The sequence below is a fragment of the Centropristis striata genome, chromosome 6, assembly GCF_030273125.1.
Source record: "Centropristis striata isolate RG_2023a ecotype Rhode Island chromosome 6, C.striata_1.0, whole genome shotgun sequence".
Lineage (NCBI taxonomy): Eukaryota > Metazoa > Chordata > Actinopteri > Perciformes > Serranidae > Centropristis > Centropristis striata.
In genome coordinates, this window is record NC_081522.1 from 15,016,948 (window position 1) to 15,043,099 (window position 26,152).

A 26,152-nucleotide genomic window follows, 5' to 3' on the forward strand; every position below is an offset into this window, starting at 1 on the left:
TTAATTTTACCGACCACCCTCCCTCCCCTGTGTGTCTCCAGTTCTACGTGAGTCATGCGGGGGTAAATTAGCAGTAAGCAGCAGACAAGACAAGCTGACTGTTAGCAGATGTGTTAGAAATGAGGAAACACAGGTTTGGGCACTATTTTTAGACCAGCTCTCCCCTTTCCCCTTATCCCCGGGCAGTGTTTGGTTTCCTACCTTGGCTGTATTCTGTGTACATGCGGGAGTTATTCTTTTGTAGTGATAGATGCTTGGAATTTCGCAAAGCGTTTCACTTGGAGCCAAATTCCAGATTTTGGATCGTGTGTGTATGCAAATGATATTTTTTAACATTGTACTGTATTCAATATGTTTTGTTGTTACAATGAATTTAGTGAAGGTCATGTCACTGTGTGTGATAGAGTTTATTTTGAGCTCTAATGAACAGGTCCCACAGGGAAGTGTAGGTGCTACTATAAACTACTGTGTCCAGGGAAGTTGATTAGAAAAATAAACATTTGTATCTGAATACAAGACAATAGGACAAAATAATCCTTCTTTTACAATAAAGCTTGTAAACATGACCCGTTTGTGTGTGTTTTCCAGTTTGTTTCAGTGTTTTAACTTTTGAGTGATTGACATCTGCTGTCAAAGGGCTGGCGACAATAGAGTGCGTGTAGGATGTTGATGTGTTTGTGCGACACACTTCATGTGTACCATGCTAAAGGATGTGTCATTTAAACAGTTATGGCTTGCGTGGATATACAAACTCACCAGGCCCTTTTGTTGATGTATTGTTCCAAGGTTCTGTCTCAGACGTTCACATCAACACCCATAAACACTGGAGGAGGAACAGAAAAAAAAGGCTGAATTAGGGCTGTGCACTGTGAACTAGTCATGTTCTGTTGAGCTGAAATTGCACGTATGTCTTCAGACTTATTGGGCCTCATGCAGGAAGTGATATATGAACAACTGTCCTCTTACTGCTGTATTGTGTTAGTAGTTATTGATTTGGGGGATTCACCAATGTTTGCTTATTTTTGCTCTTCTCTTAGGTAAGAGAACATTTCACAGAGCTCTTTTTGCCAAGAAGAGAAAAAAAAACACATCTCATTGTGAAAGTCCACTCCAGTGCATCTGGAGTTGACTTCTTTTATTTTTTTCTCTTAAAAGAAAAAAAAAGAGAGAAAAAAGAGAACATTTTCAGACAATGTTGCTGCATGAGGCCCATTAATGTCTCACTCTGCATAATAATTATCTTGTTAAAGTCTGCGAGTTTGAAAAGTTATTGTCTAATGAGATACTAACTGCAGACTCACAATATTTCTTGTAAGTTTTACTCACAAAACATTTGAAGCAATTTTTCGAGACATACAGACATGACAACTTCAATTTTGAATGATTCGGTAGCACGTCATGGGTCATTAGTAAAACTTTTCACTCTACTTTCAGTGATCAATAAAGGAGGTTTCAGTATTCCAGCGACAATGACAAAAGCAGATGGAGAGTGAAGAAAAATCAATGGCATATTGAGTGTTTTACTGTATATCTGTTATAGTCCTCTGATCCTCTTTAAAGCTATTTTTGGGGTATGTGTTGGTGACTCAGTCTGCTAATGTGCATATTAATGAACTGATGTGTTAAAACAGTTTTGCATTTGTGCCCGCTGCCCACTCTCCAGCCTTTTTTTACTGTCGCAATCTGACAAATCTAATGGAAATGTGACTTGTAGGATGACCACAGGGGTGAATGAAATAAAAAAAAAGTCTTGTTTTTACACACGCTTTATCTGAGAAGCCATATTTTTTTAACTGTTTGTGTGGACAGATTGTGCATGTGCGTAGTTTATTTGTGTTACTGTCAGCAGATCTCAATTACGAGCACTGACTACAATCGCATTCACTGACAACAGGAAATGTGTGTTTGTTTAAAGGGGGATCTTTTGACAGAGTATCTGTGTTTACAGCGTCTAGGCCCACCACTGTCATCACGAACACACACACACACACACTCACACACACACACACACACACACACACGCACACACACACACACACGCACGCACACACACACACACTCACACACACACACACACACACTAAAACAACCCCTAAATGTCTTTCGTTTCTCATTACAGTGAAATACCTGAGCCACCTCTGCTCCTACACTGCACTTCCTCAATCTGAGTCCCTGTCCACTTTCCTTATCTCCTCTTGTCTCAGTCTAACTAACACACTGCCTGAACAGTTTCCCTGTCATCCCATCTTCCAATTTTCCATCCCACTCCATCTCTTGTAAATAAGGTCATGTGGCTGAAATCTGGAAGAGTTGCTGGAACCATTAGAGGTCAAGATGAGGTCCAACTAATTTGCTGCAGATGAAAACACATATGTAAGCACACATGCACACACATGCACAGCGAAATAACAGTATACAACACATGACTCACACAATGCACACAAGAACTTCCAAACAACTCTGCAGGAAGTCTATTAATACTCCGCACACTCCACAAATATGCTCTCCGACAGCCCAGCCTTCAGCACACTGCTCTGTATTGTGCTTCCCGCTACAGTCCATCCATTTTACTCACATTGCTCTTCATCTCTTTCAGTATCAACTTCTTCATTCTCCATATCATCTCCATCTCCGACTGAACTTCCTCCCTCCATTACCAGCTGCATGAAGATATGAAGTTTCTGGCAATAACCAGCCACAGATGTGAGGAATGTTGACAGCGCTCATATGAGCAACAGTGGGCTACTGGGTCTCTCTAATTTCCATCTTTTAGCGGAGGCCAGGCTCGCAGACACAGTGAAAACACCCACTGGATTCCTGCAAGGAGAGTCAGTAATGAGATTGTGGTGATGAGGGCTCAAACTGGTGAAGGTTTGAGAAGTCATCTGCAGCTTGTTATGTGGGAGCATGCGTGTTTGTGAATGTGACAGACGAAAATGAGTCTGAATGCATGTTGCAGCGGTTGCGTTGCATGTACGTAAAGGAAGGTAGAGAGGGAAAGAAAATGAGACTTGTGCTCCGCTCCAGTGAAAGTATCTGACTCATGGCTGATTGTTTATTATTGCGAATGACTCTGTGGTCCTCTCAGGAAGCCGCAGGAGCATTACTCACTGAACCAGAGAGGAGATAGAGATGGAGCCTGTCTCCTCCTACATATTTATCCATCTATTGCTCTGCTAAAAGAAAATGCCGGGAATCCCCAAGATACAGTTATTCTCAATCTGTGCTGTAATAGCTAATTTCTATTTACCGTGCACCCCATCGGGCTGTCACTGGAGGACAGGGGCACTGCTCTGTGACTGAGGTGTTTAAAGAAAATGCTAAGGCCAGCTAAGTGTCACATCTCCTATCTCGTGCTGTCATCGCTGGAAATAGAGATGACACTCTGGAGATTGATTGGGATGTCTTGTCCTCAGCCACCCCCCCCACCACAACTAAATTCACTTCTTATCTGACACAGGGGGGAAGAAGAAAAGTAGCATAAACAACCCCCCACACACTCCTCCCCCTCCTCTTTTACATCCCCACAGAGTTTCCTGGCACTGACAAGTGCCTGCCAATATCTGTTTCATTGTGCACACTGTGCTGCTGGGTGATCTTGGGAGAAGAAAAAAAAGATACAAGAAGATGATTGAGTGGGATGCTGCTGTGTGACAGGGAGGGATGGACACAGAATCTGTTGAACAAATATGATTATTATTGTGTTCCTTCAGTTTTTCCACAGGGAGTTTTAGTGGGCCTCTGTCAGTAGTAATGTTTAGTGTGATTTCTTTTTTTTTTTACAATAAAAAAATAACAACAATACATTTTGTATATTCTTAGATCTGTATTGCTTGTATATTTGTATAGCATGCTGTTTTTTTAGGTTTTCAATTTTCTTTTATGGTGGGAAGACACGAAGGTGGGGGATCAAAGTTAAACAAAGGAATTGAGGGAAAGAATCAAAGTCGATTTATAATTTTCTTAAAAATATGAGGTCTTGGTTATTGGGTGGTAACACACAATGACACACACACAAACACACACACACACACAGTGATAAAGATCATATTCTGATAAGGATATGGAAATTTGCATATACCGTCACTGAAGTTTTTTTTTTCTGGCCAATAAAGACCTCTTAATTGAAAAGAGAAAGAGAGAAAGAAGAGGCGAGAGAGTGAGCGAGAGATAAAGTCATACACGCACAGAAAGAGAGGGAGGGAGGGAGGGAGGCGAGGAAGTACTTAGAGAGGAGACGCATCATCTGTGCAGTGGTGGAAGAAACATCTCCTGGTTGCAGTCTGACAGCACAGCAAGCAGCATTGTTTCCCTGCTTATTTTCTGAAACTGTTGTTGGCAACTGTGTCACGACGATGTGGATTTACAAGCTCCTGTTCGGTCTCTTCGTCATCTCTTGTTCTGGTAAGTTTGGATCAAACCATTTTGCTCCCTAACGTCTGCCACCGGGGCTGGAGCTGCTGTCAGAACGCGCTGCGCTGCGCGCAAAACAGATGGTTAAACAGGAGTTAAGAGACGCTTTTTGGAGATAACTTTACTCAGTTCTTGTATGTCTTTATCTTTTATTATCTTGTATGTCTTTATTATACATAGTGTGGAGTTTTGTTAATTGTGATATTATAAGTTATTTCCCCGGATCTAATTCTAACAAGATGTTATAGTTAAAGTGACTCATAGTCATCAGAAGTGTTCCTAAGTGGGCCATTCTTGGGAAAAATGGTATGAAAATCACTGCCGATCTACCAGAGGCGTTTTATTCTTAACTCTTGCTGTAGTATTATTGCAGCCTCTCTGTGCCAGAGCGCATTACGCCGCAGAGGGACGCGTTAACCCACTGTCTGAATGGATCACGCGATAAATACATGCTATGCTAGAGTGAACTGATACAGCCCACTACCCCACAAAATTACACATATTTAAGTCAAATTGGAGCTTGAGTCATCCTGTTGTCCTCACAGAGTGCGATTTTGCGGCTCATTGCTCCTCGGCACTCAGGCAGAGACACTGAGACTCAAGTTGCGGATCGGACAGATATGACGGTCCCCTACGATCCTCAGGTTGTTCACCGCATCCCCAAACCTCCCCAAACACCGAGCCCGAAACTCCAGCTCTGTTGTTTACATGATTCCTCCAAGATTCGACAGCTTTTTAGTCACGTTTCCAACAGAAACACCACATGATTAAGTTTTTTTTTTTCCTGTGCTGATGGAAGCTCTTGAATCGACTCAAGTGCATATAGGCAGAGATATAGGTAGGAGAAGATTAAACGGGTTTTCTGTCTAAATGTAAATGTCTAACTGGCTCTCATTTTGCAGAGATGCAGAAAACCTGCCAACAACTGATGCACCCGTGTGTGTGTGTGTGTGTGTGTGTGTGTGTGTCATTTCTTAGTTTCATTGGGGGCAGTGATAAATGACTGTGCATCCCATTAGGTCTTGTAGATTAATAACAGTTAAAGCAGACTAATTCGCACATTGTATGCTATTTCACACTGTTCTCAGTCAAGCTTGACTCATTATCCACACTACCTTGCAGACACGTGTTTGCTTGTGTGTTTGTGTGCATGCTAATAATAACAGATATAATACTAATCCTTTTTTTTTTTAACTTACAAGTGACAAGAATTCCTGGTTCCTTAGGTCCTTAGATGATAAAATAGTACAGTTAAAAAGTCAAATAAAACAATCATAAAGTAGGCAGATGTACAGGATAGTTTTCACTTGTGGCAGCAGTTGTAAATACTGCTTAATGTTTATGGAAATGTCATGTAACTGTGTATCAGAGGGCAAAAGAAACACGCTCCAGGACTACCAGAAGACTGATGGTATACGGCTGGTGGTGGTGTTGCCTGATTCCTCTCACCTGACCAAAAGCAAGAAGCTGAGCATGGCTAAGTGTGCCAAAGCCTGCAGCCGCAACAGAAGACTGCCTTTCAGCTGCAGGTAAGTCTGATCTCATGGCTTCACCCTTTCAACTGCTGTTTTTTGTTTTTTAGAAATATGGTAACATAAGTCTTTCACACTGTGAATGAATGGCTGTCAGTACAAAGAGAGTAAAGTGCTTCCCTTACATGTTTCACGTGTGTAATGCATTGTTGTCTGTCTGGTTTAGCAGGCCTCCGAAGTGCTTCGCATACTCATGTAACAGCTGTGTTAATTGCCCTGACATTATGTACTTTACTCTTCCGCCCGTTCTCTCATCTTCCTTTTACTTTCCTCCTTATTCTCCAGAGCGTTCCTCTATGATCATAAAAACAGGAAATGCCAGTGGCTGTCGTTCGACAGGAACTCACCAGGAGTTCAGAGCCAACAAGACTTCGACTATCAACTCTATCAAAAGAAAGGTGCCCTCCACTGTTCCACCTCTTCTCTCTCCCAGCTGAAAAGTGGCGCCCCTGCTGCCACCATATCTTTGCATCAGAAAAAAAACCTCTGCATAATCTCACTTCCAATCAGAAGCATGTACTCATTGTTATTCTAATACATGCAGGAGAATTGTATAACTCTATAAATACCTACGTGCAGAGTGACTGTAGCTTTGAAATGACGCCATCCCTCAAGAGCAAAGTGAAGGAAGGGCAAGGACCATTGTCGTGTTTATTGTGTCGCAGCACATTATGGTTCATTTTCTGTCATTAAGTTTGTGTAAACGATGGAAACCCCCATCCCACTTGACTCTAACTGACCACAACAGCGAACATGCAAGCTGTGTAGCCTACTTTACTGGATCCAAATGTTTTGCAGAAGATTAGGAAACCAGATTTGGCTTTTGGCTTTGTCACGTCCTTGTTAAGCTCTGCATGATAGCTGAACATCTCCTTCTGTCTGTTTTCTTCATCATCCATACTGGCTGTGTGTGCACAACGCTGCGATCAGGTTGTTGGCTCATCCCACTTACTCACTCTGGTTTGCTGTCTCTCTGTGTCTCATTCAGACTATGTCAGGGAGTGCATTGTGGGTACAGGTCAGAGCTACAGGGGGCGGAGGTCGGTGACAGTGAGCGGGATCCCGTGCCAGTCCTGGGCCTCTCCTATTCCTCATGAACACAAGTAAGAACCTGATGTGCTTTTCACCCCAATGTCAAACAGAGCTGCTTCATACTGTTAGCGTTGGTCTGTTAGTGATGCAATTAGCTAGTAGCTAGGGGCTAGTCTCTATGTGTCTCTATGTATATATGAGTATGATATATTAGGGGTTGATTAGGCTCCTGGGAGCAGTCATTCATCAGAAGTGACCTCACTGTAACACTTTACAGAGTCACAGATCATTTCCTGCTGCGGCCCTACTGTTTATCTAGGTGTGTGTGCGCATGTGTGTCTTTTACTGGGATTAGGATCATATCTAATATGCAGCCTTTGGTTAAGCTTTAGGTACATCCCCCAGCTAAATTCCCAGATAAAACTCATTTTCTAATATGCAGGCATACTTTCTAACACAGTGAAGCTCCCTGTAGAAAAAAAGAGCCAATTAGGTGGAGTTTAAAGACAAAAGATGTAAGTGAAGCAATGCCTTATGTAGGATTATGAAAGTTAAATTAGCACTGATCTTTAGTAATTGCCTGGTAAGCACTAAGATAACTGCTTTTATCCTTTACAAAAGGTCTTACAAAGTATTTCATTTCTCATTCTTACTGTAGAAGTTGTTTAGCTTTCTCAAAAACATGGCATTATGTCACAAATTACATACGGTGTAGTATCTTTTCTCATCAACTGTATTCAACCCCCCTTCCAGGCAGTTTTTAAAGCATATAAAAAACAAAAAACAAACCTCTGAAAATACTCTGGAAGGACATAAACTCTTGCTCCCTCATTGAAAAATCTTGGATCTGGCCTAACACCCCACCCACTACTGCTTGCATTGGGCTGACTGTGATCTGCAGCTATGGCTTCAGTGTCTGGTTTATTTTCTGTCATTGGAAAGTGATTCAGCCCTACATATTTAAGCCACACTGTTGTGCACCAATCTGTGTCTTGTATACATATCAGAAGTCTTATCAGGTTTCTTTTCCAGCCTTTGTATGTAATACAGCAATTGGCTTCCGAAGTTGTATAACAAATCTACTTTGCAGAGCAAATGTTTGTCTCAGATATACAGGAAGTGCACAGATATCTCCCCCTTCAGTAGAAGGATGTGAAAACACCTTTCTACAAACTTAAACATAAACATAAACAGACACAAACACATTTTCTAATAGGAGGGGACTTAAAACCAATGCAATAGAAAAGCACTGAGGCAAAATTACCAGTGAAATAAGGACAAAGTTTATCACTTGACAGATATGAATAACCATCAGAGAGCCTCAGAAATTACACATACACCTCATCTTAGATGAGGTGTATGTGCCTACATGCTGCCTCCTTCCTTCTCCCTTTACTCAGAGGTATTAAATGACTTTGAAATGCTTTGTAGTGAGATGTCGCTGCAGCAGACGAATCAAAGAGGGCAGTGTATGTTTGTACTTCTAGTGAACCTGCTTTATCCGACTGCTATTAATGTCTCTGTAGATCAGGTAATTAAACCCAGGCACTTTGTATGTTTTATCAGTCAGCTTACAGGCCTGGGAAACTCTGACACACACACACACACACACACGCACACACACACACACACACACACACACACACACACACACACACACACACACACACACACACACACACACACACACACACACACACACACACACACACACACACACACACACACACACACACACAAGCAAGGACAAATTGCATTTTTATCAGTAAAAGGTTTCTCCTCTTTTTAGATTGCCAAGCAAAAGCCTTCTCATTTATGTAACTGTCATTACCCACTCAGACCACTTCAGAACTTTATCTTTTCATCATCATGTGGAAAAACACAGCTTGAGTCAAAGACTACGCTATGTCCATCAACACAACTGGAGACTGCGGCCATGTGCTGGCCTGATGTAGAAGATATGAGTCATTTGTCAGTGTGTTTACAGTACATTCAAAACCAGCCTCATGGAAAACTAACATTTCTTCTACATATTATTGTGTTTTCTCTCATTAATAACATCTTGTCAGCGATGGTTTGATCCTTTAGCCTTGCCATCAATTACTTTTACACTTGTTCATATTCAAAGGTCATGTTTACTGGCAGGTTTCAGCCATCAGAGTTAAGCAGCAGCTCTCTAATACATGAATAAAGGAATTCGTCATTCTGTCAGAGATCTATAGAAAGAGAGCTGCGACCTTGGGCTTTTTCAAAAAGAAGTTGCTTTGCATGCCAGCTGCATTATCTGGCAACCGGTCTTGGTACACGTGTCTGTTGTGTAACTGTGGCTCTGCTCCTGACAGATTCATGTCGAAGAGATTCAAGAAGAAGGACCTCAGAGAAAACTTCTGTCGCAACCCAGACAACTCTACCGTCGGCCCGTGGTGCTTTACCACCCAGCCACACCTCAGACACCAGGAGTGTGGCGTACCACAGTGTTCACAGGGTAAGCCACACACACAGCCACACAGAAAATATGTCTGTGTGTATCCGAGTGGACATTTATCTTAAAATAATGCTCATTCCATGTTGCAAATTGCCTCACCAATTGAGGCTTGATAGTCTGAAATGAGCTGCAGCAAATTATGCAATCACATAGTGCTTTGGACTAAGCAACGCTGGCTCTAACTATGCTCCACTCTACATTTATATGCTGAGGCCAGCTGCAGCCGTTTCCAGGTGTGTGGTTCAGTTTATGCTGTCCTCTCTCATTCCATCAGTTCAAGTTTTGTAAATGGTTTGAACCTAAAGAGGCTGTTGTTGGAATGTTAGAGGATATGAATCCCCTGTCGTCTCCTATAGATAAATTGTTAGCTATTCCATCCATCCCCGTAGCACACGTAGAGGGTAACTGCTGAGTTCGAGCTATGGGCATGTAGGAGTAAAATCTGTGATGAAAGAAAAACTCTTTCCCACTGCTGTTTCAGCCTTTATGTTATATCACACAATATTACTGTCAGGCACAGTAGAAAGGGGATGGTAATGACCTCTGCTATCTAATCTCTGGGGATTCATGCTGTCAGAGGGGTTGTTTCCTCCGCATGTATGACACTGGATCACCTTAATGAGGAACCAGGATGTGGCTCGATAAGACAGGATGGGAATCCTTCTTGCTCTCCGACTCACATATGGTGTCTCTCTAGGGTTATCATAAGTTGTACAACAGAGATAATGAGTTTTTATTTTGATAGAGTGCCTGCGTTCATTCAGGAGAAAATGACTGGAAGGGTTTCTCTAGAAATTAGCTGGTCCTAATAGGAAACATACACACGGACAAGCAAACATGGCGTGCGCACACACACATGCAGCCAGTGGTATTTAATGTGCTCTGTCATGACAGCAGTGGACTCATAAACATCTGCTTTTAATCTGCATGCTCTCTGTTGTTTACACTAGACAGCGTGGACTAGTCGCCGTGCAAAACATGGTGCCTTTTCATCAAAGAGATCCTCGGCGTCATTACTGTAACACATAATACATGCGTCTGTACATTAAGTGTAAGTGTATAATGTCTGAACTTAAGGGAGATATATCAGCTATTTATGAAGGCTTTTATTGCAAAATGTTACATGACCATTTTAGGACAGAAAATCATGACCTAAAATATATTAAATTGGATCTTATTGCTTTGTCAACCCATAGCTGTGCTGCTATAATTATTATGTTTTATTTTCATTCTGTGCTGTCAATCTTTTTTTTCTTTTTTTGGAAGTTCTTTTTTTGTAATGTGGTAAGTGTCTCATTATGAAGAAAGGGATATTGAACTTTCATCGTTTGATTCAGTGTGTTTCTCTAAGTTCTTGCTCTGTGTGTTTGTGTGTGTGTGTGTGCGCGTGTGTGTCTGCATATGAATGTGTGTGTCTTTGCTGCATAGTTGAGTGTATGAACTGTAATGGGGAAGATTACAGAGGACCCATGGACCACACAGAAAGTGGAAAGGAATGCCAGCGCTGGGACCTGGATGATCCACACAAACACCTGTACCAGCCCAAGAGGTAACACACACACACACACGGTCTTCACTCAGCATCATGCTAAATCGTGCATGCTCAATCACACTTAAGCCCACACACATGGATTTATATAGTTTAATACTTTATGCAGTAATAAGTTCACACAATGTTTTTTTGTGGTTGTGGTGCACTAATTCTGGAGTGATTTGCAGTCAGTCAATGTGTGATTCCCTGAAGGAATGCCATCAGAATCCAGTGTGATTGCATGTTTTTAGCAGAACTTTGCTGGGAAAACTTTTCATTCTCACTTAATTGGCCTGAATCGCTTTAAGCTCTCGATAGATTATTAAGCAAACTCGTGTCCAGCCATGAGATGAATTTATACCTATTTAAAGAGGCCATATATTTTAGCCTGTATTCCTTACATGATACCTTGTTTGTGTACGTGCGAGTCTGCTGAGTGTGTGTTCCTCTGTGTCAAGAGAGTGTTCCAGCTAGTCGGATGGCAGGTGGTCTGGATTAGTGGGGACTCGTTAACACATCCTTAATCATCCCAGTGTTTGTGTAAACGAGGTCCCAGACTGCTCATAGCACTAATGTAATGAGAGGGTCCCACAGCCTGATACTGCACGCCTGGAGGCTGGAGGCCTGGAGGGACGTGGGACTTTGGGATGACTTGCTGTAGAACACCTGTAATGGTGTAGCTTATTATCTTCCTCACTCCCCTGAGCTCTGAACAGATTCACAGTTGGAGTCCTTGCATTCCAGTTATTAATGCTTTAGTTGCGTGCAAGAGTGAATTGTCTCTCTACTTCTTCTCTGTTCTCCTAAGGATTCAGAAGGAACATGGACATATGATATCCTTTTGAGGTACCTCCAGGCAAGGGGGGGGGAATTTATCGAATATACTCAATGATTCCTGGCTTGTTCTACGTGGGAATCATGAACATTGAGTAAAAATTGTGATGCAATTTATTTAATCTGCCAGTTGAGCATATGTGATGTATGAGGGGTGTGTTTTTGCATCTAGAGGGAAGCAGGGAACGGGGGAAAAAAGCCAGGAGAGAGCAAAATAACTGGAGCACAGATTGTAGCAGGATCTGTGCACCGAACCTTGTTCACATAAACGCACAGTCCTCTACCTCTGGCCTCACAGGAGCCATCAGCTGTTCTATAGGCCCGCTGCCCAGAGCACACAGTCCCATTAGCTCAATGGCACCTATCAGAATGCCACTGTTGAGCAGTTTTTTCCATGAAAATCCTGATGTTGCAGTCCATAATCCACTTAAAAGTGGTGATCTGCAGCTGCAGTTCATCCATTTGTGAGAGACTGTACATTGGTCTCTAGAAAATAATAGGTAATGGCAGTTGATGAGCAGATTTGCTGAAGTTCCTCTCAATAGTTTGATTTTAAACAAGACTGTTCCAAGTGAAAAGACATGAAACAAAAAGGCCTTTATTTTTAACAGATGTCCAATGTGTGCAATTGCCTGGTTTGAATAAATGCCATTTTATTAAATTTAGCTTGTTTTTGATTTCCCATTTTTTGCATTCAAGTTAAAAATGATTGCAATAGAAACCACTATTGAGAATAAACAAGTATGTTTTAATGTAGACATATGTTGCAAAGATCACCATAAAAGGTGATATGAATTACTGCAAATGTATTGGGTTACATCAAAATTATATATATATAGATATATATACACACACATATATATATATATACACACACACACATATATATATATATATATATATATAATATCTAATCATACACACACACACATATATATAATATGTATATATATACATATATATACACACACACATATATATATATACACACACACACACACACACACACACATATATATACATATACATACATATATACACATATACATATATACACAGCCCTAAACTGGGCTTTAAGAAATGTAACAATTATCGTTTTGTGCCACTATAACTTCACTTCAAGTTGCTGAGTTGTGCAATGGGTCATGCAACACTGTAATACTTGTTTTATGCTATGCTTTTCACTCTTATATTGCTTTTGTGTATACACTAAGGTTGTAATACTGCATCATTTGCATTAGGTACCCTGACAAGGGCCTAGACGATAACTACTGTAGGAACCCAGACGGACGCCACAGACCCTGGTGCTTTACCACTGACCCAAACACACCCTGGGAGTACTGCAACATCAAAGTTTGTGGTAAGCATGCGTGCATGTTTGTTTGTGTGTGGTTGAATGTCAATGCTTGTTAAATGGAAGTCTGTGCTTGGGTGTGTTTGTGTTCTGCACAGGCCCACGAAGTGTGACTGATGGCACCAGAGTTAACAATTTTCTGTACCTTTCATTTTACCACGTCCCTCCCCCTCACTTGCTTATACTATGGAATAAACACACACACACACACACACACACACACACACACACACACACACACACACACACACACACACACACACACACAACTCCCCGCTTTGGTTTGGCTCTCTGTTATGTCTTCTCTAATAGCCACAATGTTTATTTTTCCCCCTGCGCCACTGGACTGCTGTTTATTGTTCTATGCCAGCTCTTATGTGTGGTGGTCAAACTGCTCTGGGCTCAGTTACTGCTCCCCATTAACCTCCTGTTACACGTTTAGACACAACACCCAGGGTCACACACACTACAAGCAGATTGCTTTCATTACACCTCATACACTTATCCTAAGCAGTGTGATTGATGTGTCAGAGCTAGCTGTAAGTGTTACGTCTGGCTCTATGTTTTGGGTGTCTATAGTTAGGAGTACATCAGCAGATACTGCACGCTCTTAGTTGACCTATAATCACAAGTCACTGAGACAGCCACTGTGGTCCTCAAGAACATAAAACAGAGAGAGCACTAGTGTTATTGTTGGACTCAGCTTCTTTCTCCTGGGTCTGTGACTGGCCTGTTTGCCTGCTAGAATCATCAGCAGTCCTGGCACCATGTTTACTAGATGGCACTCCTCCATGTGGACCCTGTGATTCACTGTTCCCCCCTGCTTTTTTCCCCTCTAAATTTGTCTCCCCCTCCTGCCCTCTCTCTCTCCCTCTTTCTCTCCCTCTCTTGCTAGCTCTGATATGGGAGTTTGTTGGGAAACAGACCAAGTTTACGACCCAGTTAGTCTTAATCAAAACAAGGCAGAGAGGAGAGAGACAAAGTGTTCTTTTGTCAAGGCCTGCTCTTTTGTTTACTGTCACAACTAGTGCATATCTATTTTTAGACATATTGTATGGACAGAAAATGTCTGTTTTGGAGTCTTGAGGATCTGCAGCGTTACACATTGTTGGATACAATCATGCACAATGTTCAGGCTAATGAACTTGTGTTCTTGCGTAATGAGCAGCCCTTCTGTAAAGAAAAGTAGAGCAGATAAGATTTCCTGCCTTGTTTTTCCAATTTTGGCCATATCAGACTCATTAAACTGTGGGCCTTCTAAACCCAAGCAGGTGGCTAAGACATTGGGGCTGTTTTGCCGTTCATCATGTCAGAAGCACTGTCACACAGACTATTTCCTCAGTGCTAAATCATTTTCTCTTCATTGTTTGTTGTCCAGTACATGTACTACAACAACATGCTTATAACCAGATACAGGGGATATTTGCAACTCTCATCTAAACAATTTGAGTCCTGAGGGTGCAGACAAATTGACATTTTTTAGGCAATTGATTTGGGCATCACTCTGGATCGAAGTAAATTGTCTGTTACAGCCTGGACCATTTTGTGTTGACAGTTGGAAGACAAAATCCTAAATTGTGTGATTTTCAAAACCAGAGTTGGTTGAGTGGGAGGATTAATAATAGAAGGACAGGTGTATGGAAAAATGTGTGGTGTATTCTGCAATTTGTGTCATTTAGAGCGGTGGTTAGATAAATGGGTTTGAGTTTATTTTCACCATTCAATTCACTATAGAAGTGAGCGCAGTGTGAGTAAGAGTCATTGGAGTGACTGTTGTGATTATAGGTTTCACTTCCTTCAAAATTTTCTCCTTATAGAATTCTGGTCTTAATCATATCTATCAACCAACATGTTTTCAGATGGAGGTCTGTGCAGGTAAATCTCGTTCATCTGGTTCATCAAGGTGTCAGTGTAGTGGCCCAGTTCAACTGACGTTTACCTCACTTGCCTTGCTCACCTCCAAGTCTTTCTGCAGTTCAGTTTTCCTTCTCTCCATCTGTCATTTCAAACAAACTTGCTTCTATCTGTGTCTCTGTCTTTTTCATGCAAACCACAGCATAAATTAGCAAGCCAAATTATTTTTGATAAATGTGTGTTTCAATAAAATGTGGTGCAATAATGTGTAAAGTTTACACTGACATGGAGTAACACAACTGTAATTATTAGCTACCTGTTTTTTTGCGTTGTTCTTTGCATTTATGAGATGATTTAATGACGTGCTTCAGAGGCCATTGTGTGGATGTGTTTGAGAAAAGAGCGGCATGGACAGCACATGTGGAAATATAAAGCTGAATTTTGGGGGTTGTGTTTAAACACCTTTTGATCTATAAAACCAGCAAAGTCTTAACTACTATAATTGTTTTTTATTACACTGTAAAACTTGTATACGCTTTGGTTGTTTGAAAAGGCTGAGACCTTAACCCTTAATAGGGCACTCATTGAAATACTTGCAAATTACAAATTTCAACCCTAGAAAATATTGGAGGATATTACATAAAGCCAGAATGTTTAAAAAAAATATAGGAAAATAATATTTTGAGAAAAAAAGTTTACAAGATTCAAGTGGCAAATCTACAAGAAAAAAATGCGTAGATTTATGAGATTTAAAGTGGTGAATCCGGGAGAAAAAAGTTGTTGTTTTTTTCACTTTTTTCTTGTAAATCTGTGATTGTTTTCGTGCAGATTTGCCACTTTAAATCTCTTAAATCTGCAACTTTTTTTCTTGTAGATTTGCCACTTTAATCGAGTCAATTTGCAACTTTTTTCTCAAAATATTATCTGAAGTTACCAAATATTGTTATTTGCCTGATAAAGGGTTAAACAAACTATTTCCTTCATCTGGATATTCACACAAGTTATTTGAGTGATTATAAACATGCTGTATGTTACCTCAATCAAGGTCAAAGATTCCTTAATATTTTTTTTTGCTCATTCACAGAAACACCTCCCAAAAGTAATGTGCTGGAAACCACTGAGTGTTACCAGAGCAGAGGAGAGGGTTATAGGGGGACAGTAGACGCGACGCCCACTGGACTCATGTGCCAACGCTGGGATTCTCAGTATCCCCATAACCACACATTCATACCTCAAGCGTACCCCTGCAAGTGAGTCACACACCATCCACTCACTCACCCACTAGCTCGCACGTATATCTGAGCAGCTTACAGTATGACTTTCTCTCCATTTTCCAGAGACCTGAGAGAAAACTACTGTCGGAATCCAGATGGCCAAGAATTCCCATGGTGCTTCACTACGGACCCAAGAGTCCGCACAATGTTCTGCACCAACATCCCTCAGTGTGGCGCCCAAAACAAGCCTGTCAGCGGTGAGACACTCAACAGCTTAATCTGAGCAGGAGATTTTCACTACATCCCAAGCAGAGAAATAGCTTTTACATTTTAATATTGGGTGGACGGGTTCACATGAGACCCTGTAACCACACACACTGGCTCGTAACCACGTATTCTCTGTCCCTGCGGAGCACTGTGGCCCTATATCACTGTGGGAAGGACTGACCACCTCGCCTCACATAAACGAATTCTGACAGCAGCTCAGGATCGTCAGGTCTCCCTGGACAGTAAAAAGATGGAGTGGACGGATTAGTGCTGGATGGGAGTCTTTCTGGGGTAGCAAGAGATTTGGAAGTAAAAGATGTAGATCTATGGCTGAATACACAAATGCAAATTTCCCAAGGGATCTTAGGGACATGTCTTTGAGAGTACGTGGCCTTGCATTGGGATTATAAAGCCCCTCTGAGGTTGGGTTGTGGTTTGCCATGGAGGGTTGAATATGTTCCCATATAGAAATAAGATGCAGGGTGACAGACAGCTCCTAAACCTTATTTTTGACCCGCGTTTTTCTGTGGAATCACTGTGGGCGACTTCCCAGCATTCTAGGCACAATGACACGATAACTCACAAACTGAAGGTTGTCTTCTTTTTTTTATAGTCTGTAGTACAACAATACTGTTGGCAAAGAATGCACACAACTATTGTTGTGGTGATGAAGGTTTATAGAAGCTTTGTAATGTTGAGTACTGCTTATTGTGCATGCCTTTTGTTCATTGTTTTGTGCATTAAGTATTCCTGTCTCATCTTATTTCCTCTTTCTGTCCAAATCCAGACTGCTACGAAGGCTTTGGAGAGAATTACCAAGGAGAGCAGTCAAGGACTAGATCAAACCTGGCCTGTGCTCCCTGGAGAGACCACAGCAACAGGTCAGCCCACTGGATCCCTGCTACTTTCTAACCTAATAACTTTCGCAAACTCCTCTATGATGTACAAAACAGGCCTGCACCATCAATAAAGTCCAGACAAGTGCTTCTGTCTAACACAGAGATCAAGATGTCACACAGCTGTAGTACATGTAACCCTTCAGAGAGTCTAACATAGTGAAGTTTTTTATAAAAAAAAAAAAAAGAAATCACTGTTAATGAGCAGAAAATATGCAAATTTCATGGGTTTCAACAAGAAAATGAAATCTTGAGAAGTTAGCTCTTTGTGATATGAGCTTGTGCGTGACAGCCTCATGTGCAGGGAATGTGTCTGTGTTTTTGAGAAACATGTGTGAGAACCTGAGAAGCGGTTGTTAGTGTGGGGAGGCGCCCTATTATTGACCTCTAGTTACGTCTTATTGTTGTTAGCGGATCAAGCCAGGCCTCCTGTTCCTCAGAGGAGTAAACGGCTCCTGCGGGTGCCGTGACTAGCCTCTCCAGCATCTCCTAATGGCTAGAGGAGTGTTTCCCTAAAGATGACCTAACTCAGCAAGAATGACTCCGAGTGATAACTTGGCTGGGGGATATACACTTCACTCATCACCTTTGACCCCAGACCCCTCCTTTGTAGGAGCACTTCAAAGCCCACCGGCTCCACTGCTTGGCTCCTGCCCAGGGGTCAGAAGTCAGGGTGAGGGAGTCACAGTGCTAGCTGCTAGAAACAGAACACACTCTGGATCACTTTGATTTGGTACCCATCATCCCTCTCCTAAGCATTTCTTCATTACAATTATTCATCTTATCAAGTTCTGTTTGTGGTTTTAAAAGAGAAAAACCTCATGTGTGGGATATGTCTGCATGAGCATGTACCAGATATGTGAGTGTAGGTGGGTGCATACTGTCTCAGTGAGTAATTCCTTTGCAAATCACCTCCTTATCTTATCCAGAGGGACGGAGCCTACACAGCTGTGTAGTTTGACTGTCCAGATCCTATCTGGCAAAATTTGTTCAGCTTTTACTAATGGTTATAAATCACCAGCAAATCCATTTTACTTTCATCAACAGTTGGATTATCTGCTTAAGGACACCCTTTTGTTTTGAAAATTGTCTTTTGGGCTTACTGAATGTTGATGAAAGATAAGTTATTGGATCTTTTGTGTTTGTGTGTTTGTCCAGTGGCATGCTGATGGCTGGCCTCGAGGGAAACTACTGCAGAAACCCTGATAAAGACAAACATGGTCCCTGGTGTTACACCAACAACTCTGCCATTCCCTGGGACTACTGCATTGTAAAACCATGTGAGTGTACATGCAAGACGCAGACAATCACACACAGAGACACACAGTTAGTGGAAACAATCTGTTAGACTGTGCAATTGAAAGTTTTTCATTGGTCTTATTCTAAGACACACACACACACACACACACACAAGCAGACACAGACACAGACTGTTTGCAGTGTGTAGATCTGTCTACACTTGCAGGTCAGTGTGTGTCAGAAGAGATTCACAACTCATCAGGAAGACAGGGGAGGGCTCCCTCTAACTATTCCCACATGGGCCAAGAGCCAAAGGCATCATGACTATGCATGTGTGCGCATGTCTGTGAGTTTGCCTGTTTTTGATCATGGTTCTGTATCAGTGCCTGTATAGTGTTTATATAAAAACTACACAGGTAACAATGTTTTTTTCTTGCCAATATACATATATATATATTTTTTTTAAATAAAAATAATTTTCAGTTTTTAATGGGGATATTTTTGCCTATTTTACCCTATTTACTACACACTTCTTATACTACAATACAGCTAATAATTTTGCAAATAATGCTGCCATTCAAGCAGGGCCGGTTCTAGCCCATTGCCTGCCCTAGGCCCCCCCCCCCCCCCCCCCCCCGAACCACATCCATTCCATGTATTCATTCTGATATAGGTACACTATGTTATATGTATTATGCTGTACACTAATATTTGATACATGAACTACAAGCAAGGTAATGGTCTCAGAACATTTTTATTTTTAGAAACTTTGGAACTTTACCAACAGCAACTGAATTGAAAATATGAATAAATAAATAAGAAAACACAGATCTTCATCAAATTAAGAATGGCAAAGACTGAAAATAAATAAAATGTAGACATACAAATGCAATAAAAATAAACATAAAAATGAAATTTAAATGTATTTATATTTGATACATGAACTACATACAGGCAATATAATGGTCTCAACATTTTAATTTTTAGAAACTTTGGAACTTTACCAACAACAACTAAGAATAAATAAATGAGAAAACACAGATCTGTTGATTGTAAAGACTTTTTAAAAATTGTTTCGTTAATCAATGTTGTTAAAACAAAGATGTATGCTTAAGGGCGCCACAAGGGGGCGCCCCCCGCAAATTTGGCGCCCTAGGCAGCCGCCTTGGTGGCCTGTAGGAATAACCGGCCCTGCATTCAAGAATTAAATACATTTTGTCTACTGTTAGACATCTTGTCAAAGTTAATGTTGCAAAGTTGCTAAGTCATTTTCAGACATGAGTGCAAACCAATCACTGGCCTGGATCTAAAGAAAAAGTATCTTAAAAAAACTGCATTTGAAAATGATCAGCATAAATGTTGAATGGCTACAACTTGCAAACTCGGACTGTGGTCAGAGGGGTGTTCCATTAACGTGGCTAAACAAACCGCGGCTTCATTGAAAAAGTCTGGTTAGATGAACACCAACTTTCACTTGAGGCTAAAGCCGTTCCACTAACGCAGCTCAGCCGAGTCTAGTCAACGCTAAATTAACTCAGGCTAGACAAGCCGGCATTGTGCGTATATAAGCAGCCTGCATTAATTGATCGTGGAACAGCCAGCACACTTTTCTTAAATTATACATGTTTAGCTTTCAAAGAAAGGGTTCAGACCAAAACAAAAGTTGCATTTCAATTAAACAACAGATTGACTGAAATAGTTGTGTAAATTCATGCCTCATCACATTGTGAAAAAAAAAGGGAGAAAAGAAACGTGATGGATCTGACTTTTGGGATTTTGTTTCCGCCCGTTATTTGACACACAGCTAAAGTAAGCTCGACAGTCAGCCTGCCCCGGAGCAGGCTAGTTCAGTGGTGTAAGTTACCATGGTTACTGAGCGGCGATCTCTCACTTAAATTAGCTAGACTTATCAAAATAAACCAGGTTTTTCCTTAATCCACGTTGATGGAACACCCCTTAGGTCTTTATATATTGTCAACATTAGATGTAAACAGTATTCTGCTGTATTGATGTCATACAGCGGCATGCTGTGTATTACAATGCAATCTGGGAGATCTTGTGATTATAGCAATTTAAGAGAAAACTGAATTTAAATTCACACATTTGCACTGATTTTGTATAGTGTTCTGTAAATATTCAGTAATTTACTGACAAAATTGTGAACACTATTTCTGGTAAAATTACAAACTGTTAGAAGAAAAAAAAAACAGTACTTTGGAGGCAAAGCTGCTGCCAGTTAATTGCTGTAAATGTACACTAAAAACTTTAACAGTATACATTCAACCCCCTAGATTAAAAAATGAGCATTGCAGACAAATTGGAGGGCCCTGGAGGCCAGCGTGAAATTTGCCCCCCTGTGTGAGGTCGCCTCTTATCTTGCATCGGCTAATACCCCTGATCCCTTGTTTGTCTCCTCTACCTTCTGCAGGTGATGCTTCACAGAGCCCCATGCCATTGGGTGAGTGTCTCTGTCTAATCTTATGTCTGTCTGTATGTTTGCGAGTGGCTCAGCTGCTGATCTGTATTTGATAGCCTCCAAGGCAAGTAGTAGTGTTTTCAGAACCTGATGGAGTCCTTTTTATGTTCCGCTATTAAGGTACATAATGCAGGACATTATGTTCTAGTGGTGGCATCTGTTTCTCTTCTGAACATAACTCAGGAGCAGAGGATGAACCCCTCAATCTCTTGACATATAGAGTTCAAATGACACCCATGTGTTGCATGAATATATTCAATAATTACCTTAATTAATGGCCTCATCAGTATGACTTGTTATGGTTTATATATAATGATGATTATGGCGGATCATTAGGCAGCTCAAGCGCCTCTTGTAATGCGACTGTATAAACAATATGTCACCACTAACTACTGTATGTCTGTGCCTGCAAATGCATATTTATATCCTACATTAAATGCATATTATACCACGAGATATATAAAACTATTTGTGTGTGTGTGTGTGTGTTTCTGTGATTCTGTTTTTTCCAGGTGAGCTGTCCTCTGTGTCCTGTTTTGTCCATAAAAGAACCAGGATCGTGGGAGGAGGTCCGGTGGGCATATCAGACGGCAGCTGGATGGTCAGCATACAGAAAGGGTAAGGCGGCGAGTTAATATTCTACACATTTCCCTCCATCACTGAAGAAGAACAGTAGGCCATCCTGCCCAGACCACCCCAGAATTCATAAAACAATTCAGTGGAATTGTTTTTTTCTTTTCATGTTTGTTTTCAGTGGAGGGTTCCAAATGCTGTTTCAGAGGCCTTTCTACTATATGCATGCATATTAATAGTGAGCAAATGTGGGTTTAGGTTTAGATAGAGAAGAAGCCAAGCAATTATAATTCAGCAGTAGCTTCATAAAGAGGTAGAAATCGCCCAATTGTAAGACGTAAAATACCTGTCATAAGGGCAATTTTGAGTTGTCCAGAGCCCACATTCACAGTTGCAATTTTAGATTATATATATAGAACAGCAGTGGATGGCTCCTCTCTCTCCGTTTCAGGACGGAGAGATAAAAAAGATCCTTCGCTCCTACAGCCATAAGGCTGTCTCATTCTTCCAGAGTTAACAGAAACTGAATTCCTCAGGGATAAATAAAGTAATTTTGATTTTTGATTTGATCTGGTTTGATATAGAGCTTTTCTGGGGTAATATCGTATTGTTTGGTCCCTCTCCTTCTCAAATTTTACATACCTAAAGAAAAACTTTATTTTTCTGACTCTCTAATGTAAAGTTTTTAACAATAACAGTAGTGGATCATAACATATTTTACAGCTTTTCCTTCATTTGTGTCTTGTTCTCTTTTTAGGACGCAGCACTGGTGTGGGGGTTCACTAATACGAGAGGAGTGGGTGCTCACTGACAGACAGTGCTTCTCTTCATGGTAACTTCCCTGCCTGCTGTCTGTTAATGTCATTTCTTTCCTTTTGCTTGAACCATGAACTGTCAGTGCATTTAGCCTTTTTTCCCCCTCAGTTTATTAAATGTAAGATTTATTTGTTCAGTTTATGTGTATTTCTCTTTATTCAAGTACCTGACTGACTGTCTTCTCCCTCTGTCTGTTCTGGTCAGTGTAAGTTTGAAGAAAGTAATAATAAATGTGACTATTTTATTAAGCATTAACTCTGTCTTCAGTGTTCCAGACCTCAGTGAGTATCGGGTGTGGCTGGGAGTCTCAGATATTCAAGAGGCCGCTCCGGACTGGTCCAAAAGACAGGAAGTGAGCATAGATCATGTCATATGTGGTCCTGAGGGCTCCAGTTTAGCCCTCATAAGGTTGTCTAAGTGAGTACCTGGAAAAATAATCTCAACAGATTTATTGATATATGTTTGTGTGTGTGATGTTGATCATGCTTTGTCCTTTCTGTGTGCATTAAATACATCCCAGGCCTGCCCTTCCTGCAGATAATGTCCATACACTTCAGCTACCAGTGGCTGGCTGCTCCATCCCAGAAGGAACAATCTGTAAAATGTATGGATGGGGGGAGACCAAAGGTACTGATATCCTATATTCTGCATTCGCTACAGCTGTTGTTTTGACTCTCCAGTTCTGCAATATATTGCATTTATATTGCATTTCTCCTGCAGCAGTCTTGGATTATTCTGTATAGTCTGGAGGCGCAAAAGTATATTGTAACACAGTCCTCTCTCAAATGTGTGGTTACTTTATAGCCATATGTTTCTCAACTCTTGCTTAGTACTGCTTGCTGGGTGGCTTGATATACAGGCTGGATCAGAAGATTTATATTTTTAATATGAGTTAAAATGTGCCATGATTTCTGTATAAACCATTCACACTTCCCTCCATACGCTGGAAAACAGAAAAGCACTAAATATGATACAGCACTTTATTTTATTTATGTTCTATTATGAGGTGATGCCAAAAATGTAGGAGTGTTACAATACAATGGTGGAAATTGTATTGCATATGCTACCAAAAACCAGAGGCAATAAAAGTTCAACCTTTAACCCTTTTAGGCACTGGCTATGATGACATGCTGAAGGCGGTCAACCTGCCCATTGTCAGTAATACGAGGTGTAGAGAGATGCACAGAGGGAACCTCCACATCACCAACACAAAGATCTGTGCAGGAGGCAAGAGGAATGAGGGAGTGTGTGAGGTAAGCTGTTACTTATTCATATTCCTTTCCCACTGAGGTGTTTTACCATTTAAACACGAGGCCAAATAACTGTTTCACTGCTCAGAAGGAAAACTCTGCACTAGAATTCATATGTTGCCGTCAGTTCTTGTTGGTAAACACAAACACGCCTTTAGACCTTTGGATAAAGTAATTGTTCCCAGTGTGAGTTTATAAGTATATTAGCTCCTTAGTTCGACACAAAGCTTTCAAAGCTTACTTTGATCCGCATCTCAAACAAATGTTCTTTGAATCCGTAGGCTTAGTATTCAGTCCGTTGTAAATAGAGCAGCTGGAGACTGTTTCACTAAATTTCATCAGCGATCAAAGCCTTGGTTTTGTGGTTTCTAGCTTTAGAGGAGAAGCTGTCCATGTTCACAAATAGTGGTGGTGCTGTCTGTCACTGAGAGCTTAAAGATGCATTTTGCTTCCATTTAACCCAGCCATAAATCTAAACAATGATGATAGCCATTTCTCAGCCAGCGACATAGAAAAATGTGCCATCCATTTCTTCTCTTGCAGAGGGATTACGGCGGCCCTCTTGTGTGTCAGGATGGTGAGATCAAGGTTATTGTGGGAGTGAGCGTCCATGGCAGAGGCTGCGCTCGGGCCAACCAGCCTGGCATCTTCATCAACGTGCCCTTCTACACACAATGGATCTACAAGGTCTTCAAATACTACCCCAACCTTGAGACTCAATAGAAGCACAACCATGGGACTAAATCAAACAGTAGAGCCCATACTTCTGTAAATCCAGCTGTGCACTCAGGACACCTGGTTTCTATGCTGTTCATACCTTCAGAGCCCACAGATCAATACCAACCTGATCCGAGCACCCTTAAAAGATGAATGCATGGGGAAACACTGTGATTGAAACACATTACAAACATATTCTTTGAATGAGTTGGGAGCAGAGCAGGCGAACATTTGGTTTCATCCATTTTTCATGGTTTTCATTTGGTAGCAAATCCACCAGAGTGGTATGTGTGTATGTGAATACTCTTGATTCCTGGCATTACTTGAATGTTATAACACCAAAGTGCAGTGGTTCAGCTGCTCCTTTTGTAGAGTACATCAATGGGCCACTTAGAAAACTATCCAGTGATAGGGCAATGTTAAGGGCACTCTTGTCAGGCTTCATGCATCTCCAGGGAGCTTAGATAAAGTAGTCCTTATTGTACATAGTATTTTAATGAGTGTATTTGTGACACTCTAAAGGTGATATGGGTCTTATAGATCTATGACGAGAGAAATTAATGTTGTGGTAGGCGGATAAATGATGTACAGTGTGTTATCTAGTTCAAGTTCAGCTTTCAGTCAAGTGTCTGTCTTCATGCCAGCTGTACGGAAACACCAACATTTTCAGTATTTTAATGTTATCACAAGACCACTGACTGTATATATGAATGTGCTGCTTTCATTTAGTGTAGATGAAGGGAATGTATGGCTGGTCAGCTTTACAGGATTTAAAAAAAAAAGCAGAGATATAACATTCATATGCACACACAAGTTATTTCTATACAAACATTTCCTTGAACCTGTGTCTTAATCCATCGTTTATGCATGCGTGTGTGTGTTTGTGTGTGTCTGTGTGTGTGTGTGTGTGTGTGTGTGTGAGTGCATCTGTTTTTATAAGTTTTTTCTGCAGCAGCGTCAGTATGCAAAAAGAAAACTGCAGAAGGAGTAGTGTGTGTGTGTGTGTGTGTGTGTGTGTGTGTGTGTGTGTGTGAGAGAGAGAGAGAGAGAGAGAGAGAGAGAGAGAGAGAGAGAGAGCCTGAGCTGAATGAATTACCATCTACCCACACTCAGACCTTGGCAGACCTCCAATTTCAATCCACTCTGGATATTAGCGTCACAAAGTCTGTCACTTCAAACTTTGTCATAGAAAGGAAGGGACGGTCTTTGTAACTGCATTGTCTGTAATAGATGCTTCACTGAAATGACTGAATGGCGCTTGAGACAAATTAACACATCTCCTTTAGCAGTGTACATGATTGTGATGGCTTTATATTATAACTGCATTATGTTTGTATAAGAGTGAGAATATGTTTCTGTGTGTGCACTGAAAGATGCTGCAAGCTGCTATATTCTACAGGTTGTACAGTATTGTCTGATGTTTTCTGTGTAATGTACATTCACTATAAATACCATGTCATCTTATCCAATATGCTAAATGTTAAACCCAATCTCAGCAATTATTTGAACTGTTTTATGATGTCTGTCTCTATATTAAATGTTTTTTTAAATCTACCAGTTTCTGCTTCGTTTCGTGTTTAAATGTCGCATTATTCCAGTGCCCCATTTGAGTGTTCTGAATGCAAATGTGCATCATCTCAGCCACTTCTCCAGCTTGCTGTATAAATTA

At 41.0% G+C, this 26,152-nt stretch overlaps 1 protein-coding gene and 1 long non-coding RNA gene across 3 annotated transcripts in view; one reads left to right on the forward strand and one right to left on the reverse strand.

The window, feature by feature from the left end:
* The window catches only part of LOC131973999 (uncharacterized), a 182,507-nt gene that overhangs the window by 23,370 nt on the left and 132,985 nt on the right, over window positions 1-26,152 (reverse strand). For both annotated transcript variants that reach the window (XR_009394598.1, XR_009394597.1), the window contains one exon: window positions 757-823. This is a non-coding gene — a long non-coding RNA (uncharacterized LOC131973999). The remainder of the gene's footprint in view (window positions 1-756; window positions 824-26,152) is intronic.
* Window positions 4,246-26,031, forward strand: hgfb (hepatocyte growth factor b). Its single transcript, XM_059336147.1, has 18 exons — window positions 4,246-4,404; window positions 5,783-5,942; window positions 6,231-6,343; window positions 6,934-7,048; window positions 9,320-9,462; window positions 10,891-11,011; window positions 13,069-13,187; window positions 16,120-16,285; window positions 16,373-16,506; window positions 17,304-17,397; window positions 18,571-18,692; window positions 21,080-21,109; window positions 21,640-21,745; window positions 22,458-22,532; window positions 22,784-22,933; window positions 23,037-23,143; window positions 23,627-23,769; window positions 24,310-26,031. Exons 1-18 carry the CDS (start codon window positions 4,356-4,358, stop codon window positions 24,487-24,489), a joined length of 2,127 nt encoding a protein of 708 aa, XP_059192130.1. The 5' UTR covers window positions 4,246-4,355; the 3' UTR covers window positions 24,490-26,031.